Here is a 19699-nt window from a genome sequence, read left to right as displayed (position 1 = left end):
TGTGGAACATCTGAAATCCTTTATTGGAAGAGCTTTGCTGTTTACCATATAGAAGACTCAGCAGTGGACAAACAGTGAAAACAGCCCAGTGTTTGGAGCAGACCCCTTAGCTGGGAACCCTCCCCTTACCCTGTGGGCCAGACTGGCAACCTCTGCCCCTCCCTGGGCCCCCCGCGAGCCTTTTCCTGGACCCCCAGGCCTTTGGCATAATGCTGATTGGGGGGGGGGCTGCAGGCAGTGAAGCCCCTTGACTCAAAGCAGAGACTTAAATGAGAGCTGGGGGGAGAGCAGGGTGAGGGGGCAGGCTCCCCTGAACTGGGAGAGGAGCAGCGAAAGTGGAGAAAGCCAGGAGCTGGGGAGATGGCATCTATTTTTCTTGTTTTTTTCTGAAAAGGGGTGCACAGGAGCCTGCAGGCAGGCGGTGATGGCGAGTCACGCGCTGCCATCCTTTTCATCGCCTGTCTTGGTGACGGCTTCCAGCAAGGGATCCCCAGGGCCTGCCTCCTCCCCCTCCTTGGCCTCGTTGGACTTGGAGTTGGGGACCCAGAGGCCGGAGTCGATGCAGCGCTGCATGTGGTACTTCGCGTCCTGCAAGGAGAAGGGCAGGCAGGTGAGGCTGGGCCACCATGTTTGGTGGCCTACTGTCCCAGCATAACCTTAACCTCCACCAATGCAGGTTAACAGTTGGAAAACTGAACTCAAATTTAAATAGTGTAAGTCTTGGACAATAGTGTAAGTCAGCAAACTCTTCCTAAAGGGAGAGGTAGTAAAGATTTTTGGCTTGTGACTCATATGGTCTGCCACATGCAGCCTCTCCACTCATCCCATCTCAGCCTTAAGGTATACAGCATCTTAGTCACAGCTAATGTGTGGCCACTGCATTCCATTAAATTTGGCTTATAATGATAGACAGTGAGCCTGCAAGACATAGTTTGAAAACCCTTGGTCTAGAAGCTCATTCTCATAGAAATTTCTAGACACCCCTGTCAGATTCTATGACTAGACCCATTTTACAGATGAAGAAACCAATGTGGCCAGTAAGCCAATGGGAGAGATGGGTAAAGCCAAAGTTTATTAAAATTCAGAGTTCTGGCAACTCTCCTCCCTCCTCACCTGATAATACTCTTGCTTTCTCCTTTTTCTAATAAACCTGTCCTTCTAAAATGTAATAAATAAAAAGATAAAACTCAACGTCCCTGGTCTACTGACACTATTACTTAATAATAATGGTAACAGGGCCTCCCTGAATGCCCAGGGTTCTCAGCGCTGTCACCATGATGACTCTCCCGCTAGCTGGGTGGGCTGGGGCTGTTACTCACGGCGGGATCCATCTTGCTGATGGCATCTTGGAGCATCTGCACATCCTTCACATCAAAGCACTTCTGGAGTTCCTGCAGATGCAGATGCAGGGCCTGAGTCACTGCTACCCTGGGGGTCCTGATAGCCACCCTCGTCACCCACAGGGGTTGGGGAGTCAAACCTCAGGGAGGGACTCGTAGACCTCAACGGGGTCCAGGCCTCCAGGGCCCAGTCGCTTCTTGCGCTCCTCTTCCTCATATTCCTTCATGGCCTTCTCAATGCGCAGCTTGGCTCGGCCCCGAACGCGCTCCTTGAAGGCCTCCAGCTCATCGTTGAAACCCTCCATGTACTGACGGTCAGCTGTCTGGGGGGGAACGGGGGGTGGGGGCCGGAAGGAGGTCAGAAGGGAGGAGGGTATTCACTGGCAGGACTGGGAGACCTGAGACCCTCCTCTCTTCTGCCAGTCTCCCTGCGGACTGGGGCCTCCTCGAAGCTCAACTTTACAACCTATTTGCTAATGATCATGCTCCCCGAAATCCAGATCCTTGACCCCTACCTTCCTCAAGGTCCCTATGAGGACTCTGACAGGCACTTCAAGACAGCCACACTGGAGTTCTGGATTGTCCCCTCAACCTTCCTTAGTTTAGCAAGGAGTAGTTCTATTTTCCAGGTGCTCAGGTATAAAACCCAGGAGTTCTGGGTGTTTTTAAAAAGATTTATTTATTTATACATATAAGAACTGGGGTACAAGCCAGAGGTGAAGAGGGTGACAGGATTTACCAGAGGCAGAGCGGGGGGAAGAATAGACAGACTGACTGAAATACACTACTGAGGGGAGCCAAGGGTAGGTTAAGAGAAGTCTGCGCTTCCATATGGGTCACCTCCCTGGCCAGGGATCAAACGTGCTGTAGTGGCTGCAAACAGCTGCACAGTGCTGTGCTTTAACCTGCTGCACCACCAGGGAGGGCCCAAAAACCAGGAGTTTTAACCCCTGTCTGTCCAGCTCTGCTTTCAAAGTCAGTCTGGGAGGGACCACTTCTCACCTCCACTTTGGCTCAGCTGTCTCCAAAGGGATGAGGTTCTGACCACAGGGACTTGTGGACACACGTCCACTGCAAGCTGGTTCTCTGAAAATGGCCACCCCTACTGCCACCTGGGACTGCTCAGATCCCCACCTTGATTTTAGTGAAGAACTGCCGGAAGCAGGCACGGGGATCCACCTTCAGGCTTTTGGCCAGCTCCAGGATGAACTGCATGACGATGGTCTGGTGGGCCACCTGCTCCATGAGTGCACATTTCTGCCAAGGGAGAATCAGCAAAGCTTCACCAAGCGGCAGCCTCAGGACAGAGCCTCTCTCTAGCCCTGGGGCAGGCCCCACTCACCTCCTCCACCTCCAGGTCAATACACCAGATGACCAGGTAGTTGGCTGTCTCCTCGCACACCAGGTGAACATTGTCTGACAGGTACTTCTGGCTGTCATCCCAGCGGCGGAGCATGCCTGCGACAATGTATTGGCAAGGTGCTGGGAGGGCTCTGGAGAGGGAGAGCCAGTCTGTCACATGCACCCTCCACCCCCACCAGTGGTCTCATGCCCGACTCACCAAAGTGTTTGATCTGTTTCTCATACTTTTCTACGAAGGTTTTGTGTTTCTGCTCCCTCACCTCCTCTGACTCCTCCTCTGCCTGCTCGGGCTTGGTATTGACCATGCTCTGTGGTGGGGCAAGAGGGGGAGTGGGCTGGGGCAAGGCCGCAGAGTGCCTTGAACATGGCCGGGCTGGCCGTGGCCGCAGCGCCCATCCCATGTACGGTGAAGGTGATGACGGCGCCGTGAACATCAATGTGGCGGGAGCGTGGGCGTGGCAGGTGTGGCCTCGGACTAGGGCCTTGGAGCAGATCAGAGGGGGTAGACCGGTGGGGTGCTTCATCCATCCAGCCCCTTCACCTGGTTCCCAACCCCACCCGCCCTGTGTGCCTCCCGTGCCCTGAGCGGTCCTCCCCGTGGGGAAGCATACGCACCTTACTGAAGCCATCTTTGCTCAGCGTGTCCACGTTCCAGGGCATGCTCTTCTCCTTCTTGCGCATCTCCTCCAACTTCTGCTCCCAGCTCCGCTCCTCCTTGCGCAGCTGCTGTGCCTCGGCCTGCAGCCGCTCCAGCTCTGCCTTGCCTCCGTCACCCTCGGCCACCTCCAGCTCCTTTAGCTTCCGCTGGCACTCGGCTACCTTGCGCTTGCACTCCCGACAGCCCCTGTCCAGCTCCTCCTTCTCCTTCTGGAACTGCTCCATGCGCTCCACCCGGGCCTACAGGCAGGGACAGTCCGGGCCCTTCACTCTGGAGAAGTCTGTTTCTTGGTTCAGTCCCAGCCTGCATCTAGGGTTCCCAACCACTGAACCTGGGGTCGACCTGGGGAATGTCTGCACCAACTCCCACCCTTACTCCCAAGGGACCTGCACACATCTGAGGCAGGCTAGGTCCCTGCCTACTTGGCTCCCACCTCACTCAGCCCACGTCCTCCCTGCAGCTGACAAGCTCCTGTGAGATATGCCTTATCGCCTTCCCCTGCTGCGCATTTGGCCCCTTGCTCCAGCCACTGACTGCCTCACCTTTTCCTGAACCCACTTCAAATCTCAGAACCTTTGCACTGGCTGTTTCTTAGGACTGACAGGCTCTCTCCAAGGGTCCCTCCACACCCCCCCCTTGAACCTTATTATCTTGGTTCAAGCACCACCTTACAGACAAGGCCTGCCCCAACCATCCTCCTAAAGACAGAAAACTCCCCCCATTCTCACTATGGTTTATCTTCCTCTCTAGTACCTGTCATCTGCTAATAGCCCATGACAACTATTTATCACATGCTGGGCACTGTCACCTTTCAAGGACACTGGGTTCCAAGAAGGTGAGGACCTGTCCACAGTTGTTATTCTAGCACCAAGAAAATAAATCTAACAGATGCTAGAGAGGCCTCAGCCTCCCCCTCCTCTCTGGAGTCATCTTCAGCAACACCCAGGTACCCACACTGCCCACAACTCCCTGAAGCCCCCGTGGCTAAAGCGTCCCACAAATACCTCCAATTCTGTGTCCAAAACTGAATTCACTATCTTAACTCCCCACAAACCTGGTTTTCTGTTTTGTCCTTCCTCAGACAAGCACTGCTCCCACTCTGCCTCCTGCCCCTAGCCTCTGGCCCTCAACCTCTTGTCCTCTCTGCCATGGAGTCCTCAGTTTCCACCTCTAGATGTTCTTCCATTCATTCCATCCCTGGATAACTGCTGAGAGCCCCTAAGCTGTCTCCAGGCAAGCGGGTCCTCCTCAGCCAGGCTTGGTATCCATTCTATCTAGATGTCACTCCCCAGATCTCTTCTCCCACTATACCCCAAGATTAGGAATGTTGCTCGGCTCAACCATCACCTTCCCCAGCACCCAACAGTGCCACTGACTGAACCCTGAGAGGTGTCAACTCCTTCATGTACTATCCCAATCCAGGCTACCAGAGGAGTTGTTGACCACAAGCATCTCTACTACCCAACCTAGGGTTTCTGGGTTCAAATGCAACCCCAGTCCAAGCTGCCCAGATGTCACCAAGATGCCCGAGGTGATTGGATCCCACTCTCTTCCCCCAACTCTGGTTTCTAGACAGATGGTGGCTCTGGCAGTGCCCTGAAAGTCCCAGGCCTCACCTGTTTCTTGGCTTCTGCAGATGCTGTTCCTTCTACCTGCAATTCTGTTCTCTTTATATCACCTGCCTGTCCTCAAATCTTTGACAGGACTTTCCCCAAGTGCCCATCCCAGTGCCACTGAATCCCAAAGACCCCTCCATGATCATCAGATGTGATAAGATGCTGGGACAACCTTGAGGCCCCAGGCTTGTGGACATATCCCACATTCACTTGGGAACCCACAGGCTCCCCAAGGCTAACCCCTTAATCTCTGGGAACCTATTTCCCCGAATGCAGGTAACAATGCCAATTTCACTGGTTGTGCTGGGAAATGCGAAGTAGGTTATATATTAGATGGTCCAGAACTATGCTGGATACTCAGCAAGCACCACACCCCTTCTGGTGCCTGTCATCACTGTCCAAGAAGACCATCTCTCTCTGGTGGACAGCTCTTGGATTCAAGCAAAAATGTGTGTGTGAAGCAGTGAGCTGGATTTCTGGTCCACAGTAAAAGCTCAATAGCTGAGAATGGTCTGTTAAACTGCTTCTGGGTCTTATTCAAAGCCATAGTTCTAGGTTCTACCATAGGAACAGGCACATGTTGAGCAAGAAGCAAGAGGTCTGGGCCCCTCTCTAAAGTCCATGGGACTGACAAGGCCAATCCTGAGCCTCGCTCTCCCCATGTGGACAAGGGGTCAAAATAAGCCTCTGCCACTCCCCTTTTCTAGACAGGACTGTGTCACTGGCGTTTTCCTGCTGCCTTGCAAGGGGCTCTCCTGGGTCAGCAGCATAGCTAGCCTCAGAGAACAGCAGGTGCCTGCTATGCTTATTTCTTCTAGGTAGCCATCAGTTTCTTCTTGGTATACTCTGCCTGGCCACCAGGGAGGCTAAAGCTAAATAAAGGTCTCTTAGAACTGGTGGTGGCAGCAACCTGCCTGTTCTGGGCTGGATACCTCTGGGCGGGGCTGGAGCAAGCTGGGCAGGGCATGAAACTTGGGCAGTGAGAAGGGCCCATAGCTGTCGCTTACAGAGAGGGAAACTGAGGCTTAGAGAACTGGATGTTGCTTGGTCTACTGTCAGGAACCACAAAACATAGTCCTGACAGCTGTCTCTGGGTCAAAGAGCTAGGAAGCTAGCGGTTGTTGGCTTCTAGAATTTTATTTTAATCACAACTGTAATTACCTAAACAATACCAGTAATAGTGGCTTAAGTTTGGAGAGCTTGTTAAAACATTAGATTCTGTCCCAAGAACATCACAGATGTTAAATAAACAAGGTGACCCTCACAATAACTCCATAGGGTAGTTACTGTTAATATTTCCAGCTGGGGAAAAAAACAGAAAAAGATAAAAAAAAAAAACTCACTGTAAGTAATGTGACAAGTCAGAGATTCAGAAGGAGTCTGCAGTTGAACCAAGTGAAGTGGGAGGGGACAAGTACAGAAGCCCACCTGCCTATCTTTTTACTAATACCTTCTTCTAGTCCCCCTACAAACACTCCCTTTCCTCCCTCCTCCCAGGTCAAAGTCATTTTGGACCTTATGTAATCTCATTCAAGTAAGGTCCTGTGGAGGAAGGGGTCTCAGGCCTAGGATTAGACCTTGCACTTACTGGTCGCTGAACCAGGTACTTTGAGGTGCTGAGGCCCCCTGCCTCCATCCCTCTCTACAAGGGCTCTTTGTAGCAGGACTCAAAAACACTCCGGGTTAGGAGGGAGGAAGATGTGGTAGAGGATGCTGTAGGAGAGGGGGTACTGGCCTCAGCAGAGTCAAAATGTCCTCTACACAACGGTTTAGATGAACCTCTTAATGTGACAGAAATAGGTAATGTCAAGAATGATCTTTAGATCTCTACAGAGAACTTAAATATTCCAAAATAAAAGGTTACACACAGCAAAGAATATAAGTATTATAACTTTTTTCTTAAATGCAATGGTATGTTGGCAGGTATACTATCCAAGAGTGCTGCAGCCTTAAGGAATGGATTGGAAATGGGCCTGGGAACCAGCTGTAGGAATTAATGCTATGTCTTGGCAAGACAAAGAAAGGTTCCTTCTGGGAGTTTCTGGGTAAATGAGCTGCCTTGTGAGAGTGTAAAGTGTGGTTATTTCCACCTGGCAGTTTTTGGACGTATATGCCCTCAAATTTATTACAATATTACAGACACTGATATGTAGTGCAAGAGTTCTGATCTAGGGAAGCAAGAGATTAGAATATCTAAGAGCCATGCTTTTGGGTTATGACCACAGCTGGCGAAGGGAAGGGGGGAAAAGAACACAGATTTGGATTCTGGGGCCTGAATTTGGGGGCAAATTGATAAGAGTGAGGCAGTGCATATGGAATCACACTGGGAAGATGCCTAGTGAGAACAAGGACAATTTGCGGTTGGAGAACAAATATGTCTGGGATCAGGAAGATGGTGGAGTGGGTTTGGATGAGTTGTTTCACTGTGGCAGAGGTTGATACAGGTAGCCTGTTTTGGGGTGGTGTCTGGGTCTGCCATAAGAGCACAGGCTCTGGCAGGGCCCCAAACCTGCCAGGCCCCAACCCTGTAGGGTTTCCTAGCAGAATGGAAAACGGGGTCTACAATAGGCTAGTCAAAGGAGCGGGACTAGCATCTGAGATTAAATCAGGATGGATCTGTTGATTTGGTTTGGAAGTGAATAGAATTTTAAAACTCTAGTACTAGAAGGGGCTTAAGGGCCTAAAGGAGAATGAGGAAAGGATCCCAAGACCAGGGACAGAAATCTTAGGGGGATAAGAGAGTTCTTTGTTATGTGTGGGTAAGGAAGAAGATCTCTGAATCTGAACAGGAATCCCTACCAAGGCTCACGGGAGCATATTCCAGAATAGGATGAAGGTACTAGCGGTCCAGATTCTAGGGACCTGGGAAGAGCCCGTGGGAAATCTAAGATCAGAAGTGGGCACAACAGGAAAAGGTATAGACACTGACGGAGAGTTTTGGATGCAAACAGAATTCCCAGGTAGTTCTGTGGGCACCCCCAAAGTTTGTCTTGGAAGTCTATCCGCTTAAGAAGGTGCCCTAGGAAAATCAACTGGGAGTTTTAAGCAGAAATCCGGGGTGGGGGGGGGGCGGCGATGTAGGCCTGGATCGCAGGCAGGGAGTTAGGGTCCTGGCAGTTATTTGGTCCTGGAGTTGAATCGAGGAACCCCGGGAGATGCTGAAAGTCCAGATTGTAAAGCAGGAATCCCAGGAGTTTATGGCGAGGTCCCTGGCAGTATCGGGGGTCAGAACTCTGTAGCAGAGTCCCGGGATTGGGGGAAGGGGATGGACGCACGCGCTTACCTGGTGCCTCCAGCGGAAGAGGCTGGCCGTGTCGATGTTGGGGTGCGTCTCATCTTCATCGTCAGACACCTCGATGTGGTCCCACACACTATAGTCCACCATCTTGCCTAGGCGGCCCAGCCCGCTCCCGCTCAGACGGCAGCGGCGGCGGTAACAGCGCTGAGACTTGGCCCGCGGAGCCCCGCCCCTTCCGCTTCCGTCCCGGTACACCCGCCCCGCCCTCACGTAACGTCACATCCCTAGTAACCACGGCGGCGGCACTGGCGACCTTAAAGGGCCCTGCGCACGTGTCCCGGGTCTCCGGAATCCTACCCATAGCCCCACAACCTGTCCCCAGCCAAGACCCACCTCATCGCGCGCGGAGTCTCCGCTAGACACCTCCAAGGTTTATATAGTTGGACACTCCAATCTTGAGCACCTCTCATCTCCCGCTATCCCACAGTGGCCATTTGAAGCACCGGGACTGAAAGCAGTTGGCTAGACTGAGGGAAAGGATTGTTCCCTTAGCCACGCCGCAGTGACGTCACCCGAATACACTGCAGGGGTGGGGCCTCAGCGAGAAGACTTGCCCCTGCCCCTTGGGAAGAGGGACCTAACTCTACACTGGGAGGGCTGTCTGCTCTGGGGGAATCTTTCCAGAGTGGAAGCTTGAGAGAGTCTCCCTGCTCCCTGCTCTGCGGAGGGTCTAAACGGGTAATGGACCTGCCTCCGGGGGGTTGGAAGTTGGGCGGTGTGGCCCTGCCTTGAAGGCTAGTGTTTCTCCAGTTCCGACCATAGCCTCACCCTCCCGCCCCTATCTTCGGTCTCTGCTGCCTCTCCCGAACCGGGATTGGCGCACAACCGCCCCACTTGGATGGCCAAAACCTCCTTCTACCGGTGTCCGACGCCCTTTGAGGCGCCTCCCTGGGCGGCCGCTGGGTGTCGCTAATGTCTAGCCGGCAGCCACTAGTGGTCCCGCGCAGTTTGGTAGTGAATGGAGAGCAGCAATGCGGAGGGTCGCGGAGGTGAGAACGGGGGTTTTCCCCAGTCGATTTACTCTAGGACTTCTTGCAGACCCTCCCTTTTAGCCTAGGGGCTCCTTCCTCCGCCAGGGCTCTAAGACACCTTTACTTGGAATTTGGGAGACCCCAGATGTCCACTTTGATACATCCCCCACGCTTTGCTTCAGGAATAAAAGGCAGTGTTGCAGCCTAAAGCCAGAATTATCTCAGATCACTGGGCGCTTTTGTGGGGTGGGGGGGACGGGCAGGAGAAGCTTCAGTCATTTCGGTGAGGGACGCCTCTTTTTCGGCTCCCCCAGAGCGGGTGCTCGCGGGAAATGGCTGGAGGGAAGTGAGTAAAGGTCTCCAGATGCCAGGGGAAGGAGGGAAATTCCCCGGCCCGGGGAGTGGGCGGAGCCATCTAGACAAAAGCGCCCGCCCGCTGCTGCCCCTCCCCCCGCCCTTCCATTCAAACCGGCGAGTGGGCGGGTGGAGGCGGAGGACTCCCTCTCTCTTCCCCCTCCCCCTCCAGCCCGGGCTGTCCGGCTTTTCAGTGGCCGTCACGGCCTGGGCGAGCGCGCGCAGGATCCACACCCCAGCGGGTCTCTCAATCGCGCAAACACACATACACACACACGAGCAAACAAAGGGTTTGGACTCCCCTCTGCCCTCCAGCCCTCTAGGCTGGAGAGGGCGGGGCACCCCCTCCCCAGCCCCTCTGCAAGGTAAGATTCGGGAGGTGAGCGGCGTTGGGGAGGAGACCCGGCACCCGGGAGGGAGGGTGCCCGAATGTTAGGGGCTTCCCCCGCTCCCCAAGAAAGCCGAGTCCCCCCCATTCGCCCTTTGAGGGTTTCAGACCCGACTTTGGTTGGGGGGCCGTGTGGGGAGGAACCGGAATGCCGGGGATTCCCAGATAAACTCGGGGGTCTCTCTTCCTGCATTCGGAGACTGCCGCTGCCTGGTCACAGCCAAAAGGGGTCTCAAGAACCCCAGTTCCCAGAATTGGGCACGGGACGCCGGAAGCTCCCCAGCAACACCAGGCATTTTCTAATCTGCCAGCGTAGCGGCTCCAGCTCAGGGCACCGAGACGGAGAGACCCCTGAGTTGCTTTGCGCTTGTCCCTCTGTCTCTCACCGCCCACCTCCCTATCTGCCTCAGCAGCTCATCCCTCGCCGTTCCAGTGAGGTGGGGGTGGGGAGTTGGAACCGCTTCTCTGGACTACCTGAGCATCCTCTGCTGCATCCCACAGCTACACACTCACTGTTTAGCTGCGGTGGGACCCAGTCACGACTTTGCCTTCCTGAGCCTTAATTTCCCCATCTGCAAAGTGGGTAATGACACACTGAGGATTTCAAGAGGTTTTGCATGTGAGCCTGCCTTTGCTCCATCGTTTCTTTCCTAGCTCATTTAACATGTACTTCCCAAGTGCTTACAGTATGTAAGTCGGGCATTGACCAGGCTGTAGGGCTGCAGTAAACAACGAGACCAGCCTGGTACCTGCTTTGCTGCCATTAGACACAGGCAAAGGAGCAATATCAGCGTGTAAATGGATAAATACCTATGGTGATTTCAGACTGAAAACTAAAATTTCACCAGGCATAAAGAGCGAGAAGGGGAGGCACTCAAGATAATTGAGCTTTCTGGTGTTTATTTGCATCATGAGGGTATAACCAGGTCTAGAACAATGCTCAGCACACTGTAGGTACTCAATAGATGTTGAATGAATTAAAGAGAGGATTATATTAAGGCTATTTTCATAGCACTTAAGATTGTGAAGGAGAGTCCCAGGAACCAATCCTTCCCCTCTCCCATTTTACAGATGAGGCAAGTGAGAGTCTCAAGAAGGGGAAAGATGTCAGCAGCCACAGAGAGAACCAATGAGGTGTCATTGTAACCATAAAAGTGGGAATGGCGGAAGGAATGGTTGTGAGCAGAGAGAGAAATGGAAGGGAATAGATACCAGATCAGACTTGAGCACAGGACCTTCCCGGAGCCTGTGACACCCAGCTAGCATCCATCTCTCCCTCCATAGAACAGACACAGCCCTGACTCATGCATCCAACAAGTATTTATCAGATAGCTACTATATATAAGGTGCTGGAGACACAACAGTGAATAGAACAAAAGCTGGCCCTGATGGAACTGACATGTAGTCAGAAAAGAAACAACATAAGCAAATAAGTTAATATATAACAACAAACTGTGATGAGGATGTGATAGAAATAGCTTGTGATGACAGAAAAATGGAAGGGTACACTCCAGCTTGTGTATCCAGGAAGACTTCCCAGAGGAGTTGAATTCTTTTCAAACTCATACACTTAAATCCAGACAAATGGAATCATACAAACACCTAGCTAGTCCAAGACTACATAACTAGTGAGTTACTGAGCAGAGATCTGAATCTGGAATCTTCATTTCTAACCACTGAGAAGTATTTCCCGCTCTCTCCATCTTCATGGATACCTCTCCCAACATACACACTCATTAAAATCACATGGAGGCTCATCCAACTTGACGCCCATATAGACTGAGGTGGGGTCACCCTATCACATATACTCTTGCAGGCATAGTCTGGTCTCAGCTAACAGACTCACAGAAAGTTGCACTGTCCAGTTGCTCATCCACACATATATACAAAGTCTTCTGCTCATATATTCATGCAGTGCACAGGTGTGTGGCCCCTCACAGTTCTTCCCAGCCTTCCTCATCACTGGGCATAAAGCTTGTCTGTATTCTCAGGTCAAAATGTGATAAAGGATGTGTATCCTTCTTCCTTCCCTCTTGTTGTCCACCTGTCCCCATATTCTTCTGAGGGAGGTGGGGGATGGGCAGGATGTTATACTGGATGAAGCCAGCACAAGCACACCTCTGTCAAACTGGACCAGGGGCTCCCAGGCTGGGCTGACAGCCAATCACAGTGACATACTGGATGAAGGAAAAGGCCTCTCAGTCTGAGCTTGGTGCCAGCTGTCCAGAGTGCCTGCTCAACCATCTGGACCTCTCTCCCCAGCCAGCCTGTGGCCCAGGGGAGGGGAAGGCAAAAGCTTAGCAGCACCTCTCCACCTGGGCACTCAGACCAGTTCCTGAGACCTTGCCTCCTATGGTTGGTTTCTGCCAGGAGGATTTCTGCAAATGTGCATGAATGTTCAAATAGTGGAGATTTCCCCACTGATCTGTGGCGCTTTGCTGGTCATTCACACCTCGTCCTTCTTTCATTCCATAAATCCTTGAATACCTACTGTGCTATTCCAGACCCTCAAGATATAATCAGAACTGACTACAGAATTTGTGGAGCTCACACCAAGAAGAAAATGCAATTCCTTTGTTCAAAATTATGAATATTGTCACAATGGTACAAGTCAAAAATAAACAAAAGGAAAGCAGAATCCAGGAAATCATAGCAACAGGTAGAGAAAGAAGCACAGGATATGTGAGGTTTATTTTCTGAGTTGTGGGAACATCAAGTACAAAAGCCTTGAAGTATGATGTGCTGGAAATATTTCAAAAACATCCAGGAGGATAGTGGGGCAAGGTAGAGGGTCAAAGTAATTGAGGCCCATGTGAATATGTTACTATAATTCTAAATAAGCCAGCAACAAGAGGAATAAGACTGATATTATTAGTAGTAAGATAGTGTCAACTGTTCTGTGAGCACTTACAATGTGCCAGGCACTGTGCTTAGAACTTCACATCATTGCTCCACTTCATCCTTATAACAAACCCCTCAGGTAGGAATGAATATTATCCCCATTTTACTGATAAGAAAACAGACTTTGAGAATCTAGGCAACTTGCCCAAGATTACACGCAGGACCAGCATTTGATGCAGGCCTGTCAAGTAATTATGGAACCTGAACTTGTCCCTGACTAGAAGGGCCTTCTCTGCCTGTGTGTATACACAGAGAGAAGGTGCTTCTCTCTTCTGGCATCTCTCATATTCACTGTGTCTATGTGTGGTAGATTATAATGAATGGGTATCATTTTTTACCCTCACTGAGCTCTGTGTAATGGGGAACACAGGTAATTCTCCTCAGACTGATGTGATGAGTTCTTTAATGAAGGCTGAGTAAGCAGCAGTGGGAACCCAGATCATGGACTGATTCAAACTGGTTGAGAAGGGGAGCTGATTTCTTTTTTAAGACTTATTTATTTATGCATACAGAACTGGGGAATAGGCCAGAGGTGTAGGGGGCTGAGAGGATTCACCAGACAGAGTGGGGAGCAGAATAAGCACATTGAGAAAGTACACTGCTGAGGGGAGCAGTGGACAAGACAGGAGAGGTCAGCTGTGCCATGTGGGTCTTGTCTCTGGCTGGGGATTGAACTTGTGCTGAAATGGCTGCTGCTAGCTTCCTAGTGCTTTACTTTAACCTGTTGCACCACCAAGGAGGGCCCTTGGGGGAAGAGGGGAGGAAGAGTTGATTTTTAGGCTATCTTTATATATTCATTAGTTTGTTTAAAAATTCTGTCTTGAACTCACCTGGTGATAAATACTAGGTTGTTGAGATGGTGTTGTTATTGAGCTGATATAACAAGTACTAGCTTATGTAACAAGGCAAGAAAAAGGAATAAGCCAAAGTAGGAGGAGTAAAGCTGGTGAACTATAGTAATTCTGCTTGGAACTTTATCTTTTATTTTATTATTTTTTTAAAATTTATTTTCTTACATCATTGTTTGTTTTTGTACAATATTTTATTTCTCCTCTCAGGTGCAGTCCCTATACTTCTCCCACTACCATAACACCAGTGCTCTTCCTTTACCCATCCTGACTCTCCCCTTCTCCTCCCCCTGCTAAATGCCTCAAATCTATGGTCAGCTTGCTAGTTTTGTCTTTTCCTTTATATTTTGTTTGGTTTTCCTACATACCATCTATAAGTGGAACTATCAGATATTTCGTTCTCCTTCTGACTTATTTCACTAAGCATAATCCCATTCAGCTGCTTCCACGTTACTGTAAATGGCATGAGTTTACCTGTTTTGATCGCTGTATTCCATTGTGTATATAGATCACATCTTCTTGATCCATTCATCTGCTTGGGGGCAGTGAGGTTGTTTTCATATCTTACCTGTTGTAATTAGCACTGCAGTAAACATACAGTTGCAGATTTCCTTTCAAATGAGTGTTTTTGTGTACTTTGGTAGACTCCTAAAAGTGCAACACTGAATCATATGATAAATCCATTTTTAGTGTTTTGAGGAATCCACACAGCTTTCCATAGTGGCTGGTCTAGTTTGCATTTGCACAGGACCTCCATATCTTCACCAGCATTTTTGTTGCCAGTTTTATATATATATATATGTGCCATTCTCACTGGTGTGAGGTGGTATCTCACTGTTGTTTTGATTTGCATTTCCCTGATTATGATGTTGAACACTTTTTCATATGCCTGTTAGCCATTTGCATTTCTTCTTTGAAGAAGTGTCTTTCTAGCTCTTCTCATTTTTGGACTGACTGGGTTGTTTGCTTTGTTTTTATTGAATTGTGTGAGCTCTCTATAGATCATTGATACCAGTCCATTATTGATTGTATGGTGCACAAACATTTTTCTCCCATTCAGTAGGATGCCTCTTTATTTTAGTTATGCTTTGCTCTACAGAAGGTATTTAGTTTCATTTAGTCCCAGTTGTTTATCTTCTCCTTTGTTTTCTTTGCTTCTGGCATCTGCTCGGAAACATAAATATGCTACTGAGTCCTCAAAAATAGCATATTTTGCTCTGGGGTCATGCTAGGCACTGGAACTATGGTAATGAATAAAATTTTCTTGCCCTCTTGAAGTGATATTCTAATGTGGGAATAAACAGGTAGTAAATGTATTATGGGAGAGATAAAGATGTAAAGGACCTGTGGATGTTTGAAGAGTTCCAACATAGGGAACAGCAGATGCAAAGGCCCTGAGACTGGTGCCTTCCTGGTGTATTCAAAACAGCCAACAGGTCAGTGTAGCAGGAACTGAATGAATCCAGGGAAGAGTAGGAGGAAGGGGGGGCGGGGCCTAGCGTGCTGGGCACATGGTTGAGAACTTTTGACTTTTCCTTGTGTGAGTTGAGAGCCACTGCAGACTCTGAGCAGAGCAGACATGATCTCATATGGGTTCTAATAGGCTCCCACATGTCCAGATGTTAGTAGCATTTATTAAGCACTTACTGAGTGCCAGACATTTTTCCATGAGCTTGCAATATGGTCTGATCTCATGTCATTCTCACAGGAATCCTGTAGGGATTATCATTCCATTTCACAGAGGAGAAACTGAGGCTCAGAAATTTTAAGTGACAGAGATGGTCACACAGCAATAATTTGCAGCGCTTGGCTGTGAAGGTGAAGGAAACCACCCCTTCCCCCAAGCTTTTAGAGGAGGATCTCCCGCAGCAAGCACACTCATCATCCGGAGCTGCGTCTGTGTCCCTGTCTGTCTGTTTCTATTTCCACGCGTCCCTGTCTGTCTCCGCGCGCCTCTACCAGTGCGTCCCCCATCTGTGCCCAAGTCGCCGTCTCTCTGCGTCCGGCCCCCGCACACAGGAGCTATTTCGGGTTTAGGAATGAAAGCCCAACAACTCGGAGGAGACGCTTCCTGCGGCCCCCGGTTCGGACCACGCGCCACATGTGGCCGGCGTGGGGAGATCCCTGTCTTCTCCGAGGAATCCCCAGGCCGGGGAAGCCCACGCGGGAGGGCGGCGGTAACGAGGGGAAAGGGGGGCTGGGGAGACCCAGGCCCTCAGGCTCCTGGCCCTCCAGTGGCCAACTCCGGGACTGACGCTCTCTAGAGCCCAATCATGCGTCAGCTGTCGCTCTGGCAACGCACGGACGACGTCACCAACAGGCAGTGCGTCAAACGCCTGCTGACGTCACGCTCTGGGAGAGGCAATTGGTGAGGGGGGGTGGTTTCGGGTCCAGGCTGTAGGGGGAGCCCCTGGGCACTAATGGTGGATGACTTCGGCCTGGCCCTGCAGAAGGTGCTGGCACAGGCCAAAAGGTACCCGCAGCTTCCCAGGCACACCAGGTTGGCAGGATGAAGAGGAGTCGCAGTGTCCTGTCTGTGGCCGGTACTGGGGACGAGGTGCGAGGGGCGGGGCCCGGGCTGAGGACCAGGCTTGAGCCACTGGGCAATGATCGCCCTCTAGTGACCACAGCTGTTCACTGAGCGTGGCTGCTCTTCGAAGCCATGAGGAGTCTGGGCTCTCCCCTCCCCCCCAGGTCTGTTTACTTTCTTGACTTTTTGCCTTGCTACCTGATCCAGAGGCAGAAGACAAAGCCTTCCAAAGGGTTTTGCTAGTGGATTAAGGATTTGGAGTTAGAGGGGTACTGGGGTGAGATTTTGATTCTCATATATGAGGAATATGGGGGGGGGCATACCACTGAGAGAGAGTACTATACCTGAACTCTTGTGCATTGCTGGTGGATGGATGCTCTGTATCTGCAAACTGCACCCAGCTGGTGCACCCAGATCCAGAAGCGGCTTCTTGGAAATGTAGGGAGAAAGACATTCGAAAAGATGTATTTCAGGGGCTTCATAATGGACAATGTACAGGCATGAAGGCCCATAGTCCCAGGACTGGGACACCCAAAGGGAGCCCACAAAAGTTATGGCTGAGAAGGGACACTCTTCATATGTAACAGGTGGGAAGGCACTTTCTGTGGGAGGAATCAGTGGGTGGCTTAGATGTGAGGGGAACACTATCTCAGGTGGCTAGGGAGAGGTGTTACTGGAGGGGAAGGACTCAGAACTGTTTGCCTAGCCAGGCCACCCTGTTGCATCCCAGCCCTGTCCTTCCTCAGAGGCCACAGGAGAAACTGGAGCCCAGCAGTACCAATATGCTGGGGGCTGAACTCCATCGCCCTCAACGTCGCCTCTCCACCGGCCCTGGGCTGGGCTGGGCTGACCCTGAACCCTCCGGTCCTGGGGTCCCTCTGCCAGCACGGCCCACCACGCTGCCACTGCTGATCCCTCCTCGGATTTCCATCACCAGAGCCCACAGGTAGGCAGTAGGGAGAACAAGGCTGGGAGGTGGGAAAGAGGAACAGGGCCAGCTGGACCGGGTCCAACCACCAGCCAGTTCCGTGTTCCAGGCTGCAAGTGTTTTGCAAAACCTGCTGAAATTTCTTTTTGAGTCTGGATGGCCAGACTATGTGACATCCCTCCCCCAAGACATCCCCCTTGCAGCTTCTAGGAACCCCTTCTTCATTTTGCAAATACCTGAGTCAGTAAGAGGCAGAGTTGTGAAAAGGGGTTACAGCCCTCCAGCCCCCAACCACAGCACTACAATCAGAGTTAGAACACCCTAGGCCTCTGATGTGTCTGCTATATACATCTTTCTTCTGGGAGGATTCCACTTCTCCCAAACCTTAAAGGGGATGGTGAACTCCTGGAGGGGCACCTTTCTTGCTCCTGGGAGGAAGTGAGAGTTATCAATCAGCCCCAGCTTCACAATGGATGTCCTTGGTTTTCCTCATCTGGGATATTCCGAGGGCACTGTAACCTTCATCGTGGCTCAGTGATGAGTTCAAAGGCCAGACAGCTCAGCTGGTCCTGGATGCAGGACTGTACCTGCCCCTATTTCCTTCCCCTTTATAGTCACAGTCTCCTAACCACCTTATCTACTCATTTGGAGGGCTCCAGGGCCTCTTTTTGGGTGTTGGTTCAATGGTTCATTTCCAGATCAGGGATAGGAGCTGACTGTCATTTCTCCATTTGGTGATCTAATATTAACTCCCCCCCCCAAAAAAAAATTCTTCTGACCTCTCCCAGGTTCAGGCTCAGCGTAATCCATCCCAGCCTCAGGCCATAGCTCCAATTACCAGCCTTGGCTCACTGCCTGTCCTTCTGCAACCCCAACTGTGGTCTGATTCCCCCATCTTGTATTACCACTCCCCATCTTGTATTACCCATCTAGAGTGCTTTGACAAATGCTGTGCCCCACTCCCAGAATTTGGCCTAGCCCAATCCTCAGGTGACTTGTGGAGACTGACCCTTACCAGTTTCCTAGGAGCAGGTTAGTGTATACTTGTGGGGAGCCCCCCCCCCCAGCAAAAGTAAGGGACACAGATCTGGTCTCTGGTATACCATGGGGCTGCAGACAGGGTGTGGGTTCTTGCTCTGCATTTTTCCAACTCGTGTCCCCTCAGGCAGGGAGAAAAGGAACTGGGGGTTGGAGTTGGGCATTATATGTATATTATACATGGAGAACAATGCAGTTGGGTGGAGTGGTGGCGGACAGCGCAACCAGGCCAGGGTAACTTGAGAAGGGGATGCTTGGGGTGGGGGTGGGGGTGGGAGGTCTGGTTCTGGGGATGCGGCCTCGAGCCGTTGGAGTCCTATACGTTTCGGCCTCGGGAGCTGAGGCACCCAGCTCCTTGCACTCCCCCTGCCCAGCCATCACTGGGGTTTGGCCCGGGCGGGAAAGGGGATGGGGGGTAGGGCGGAGGAGGAGGCGCGCGAATCCCGCTAGCTCTCGGCTCCTTAGCTCGGCGCGGCGCTGGGGGAGGCGGGAGTGTGAGTCACGGCGACTCCCGATTTAGGTGCCGGAAGGGGGGCTTTGCTGGAGGGGACCGCGGGGAGGAGGCGCGACTGTTTACTCTCCTGAAAAGGGCAAGGAGGTGCGTTCTAAGGTTGCTGGGACCGGCAAATGCGCTGTAGGAGATGGCAGCGATAACTAAAGCGTGAGCAGGTAGCCCGGTTATCTAGCATGGGGTGCCCTCCTGGAGTCACGAGGGAACCAAAGGGACACACCCCAGAAACACACCATAGCGGCCCCAGGGCCACCACATCACATTAACACACGGACTCCCTCAGAACCCTAGGCAGAATCGCGTCCACCGCTCTGCAAGTAGTTACCAATATACACCCAAAGGTGCAGAAACGCACACACAGTCCCTGTTCCACCCGGACAGACCCCATAAAGGCGCGCACCCTCTAAACAGGCAGCACACGTGCGTACACATTCTTCACAGACACGCACATACAGAAAGCGAAATTCAGAGAAACGGGCAGTTCGCAGCCAAAAACCACGTGCGCGCACACACTTCCAAACCGACACTGAAAACACAGACAAGCCTGGGAAGGGGCCACGTGCACCCACATTCCGCCCAGGACACACACAACCACCATCCTGGGACCCACCAATGGGCGATCACCCGTATACCGCCTCTGCCCTCCACGGGAACCGCCTCGGTGGTACCGAGACCACTCCCCAAAGCTTCTCAGGGCCAGGGGTAGCGGCGAGGACACGCCGGCACTGGGCTCCGCCCCGCCTTGATGGACAGACTGACTGACATACCGGCAACCAGTCGGGTGTCTTCTCCGCGATCGGGTTAACCGCTTAACTCCTTCAGGCCCGTGCACTCTGCAACTAGGCTGGGCGCTCAGGAAAGAGTGGAGTTCCGGCGCCCCCTCCCCGCCGGGAGCGGGGCTCGGCGTGGGCGGGGAGGGCCCCCCCTCCTTGGGTGGCTGCCCCCCACTGGCCGGG

At 51.8% G+C, this 19699-nt stretch overlaps 1 protein-coding gene across 1 annotated transcript; it reads right to left on the bottom strand.

Annotated features, from left to right (window-relative positions):
* CDC37 (cell division cycle 37) lies at positions 1-8468 on the bottom strand. Its single transcript, XM_004689032.2, has 8 exons — positions 8260-8468; positions 3318-3599; positions 2902-3010; positions 2683-2798; positions 2475-2597; positions 1481-1663; positions 1320-1391; positions 1-588 (listed from the first exon to the last, which is right to left on the bottom strand). Exons 1-8 carry the CDS (start codon positions 8359-8361, stop codon positions 433-435), a joined length of 1143 nt encoding a protein of 380 aa, XP_004689089.1. The 5' UTR covers positions 8362-8468; the 3' UTR covers positions 1-432.
* Between the last annotated feature and the right edge of the window lie 11231 nt (positions 8469-19699).

The sequence above is a fragment of the Condylura cristata genome, unplaced genomic scaffold (genome assembly GCF_000260355.1).
Source record: "Condylura cristata isolate star-nosed mole 26May11 unplaced genomic scaffold, ConCri1.0 scaffold00025, whole genome shotgun sequence".
Lineage (NCBI taxonomy): Eukaryota > Metazoa > Chordata > Mammalia > Eulipotyphla > Talpidae > Condylura > Condylura cristata.
Note: the sequence above shows the minus strand (reverse complement) of the source record. Positions and strands in the feature narration are given on the sequence as shown.

Bases quoted from the DNA above. Each gene is read 5' to 3' on its own strand.
- CDC37 (XM_004689032.2), bottom strand. From the start codon at position 8,361: ATGGTGGACTATAGTGTGTGGGACCACATCGAGGTGTCTGACGATGAA. The intron at 3,011-3,317 runs GTGCGTATGCTT...GCCCCACCACAG, and splicing joins GCAAAGATGGCTTCAGTAAG to AGCATGGTCAATACCAAGCC. The intron at 1,664-2,474 runs GTGGGGATCTGA...GTTCCCCCCCAG, and splicing joins AGTTCTTCACTAAAATCAAG to ACAGCTGACCGTCAGTACAT.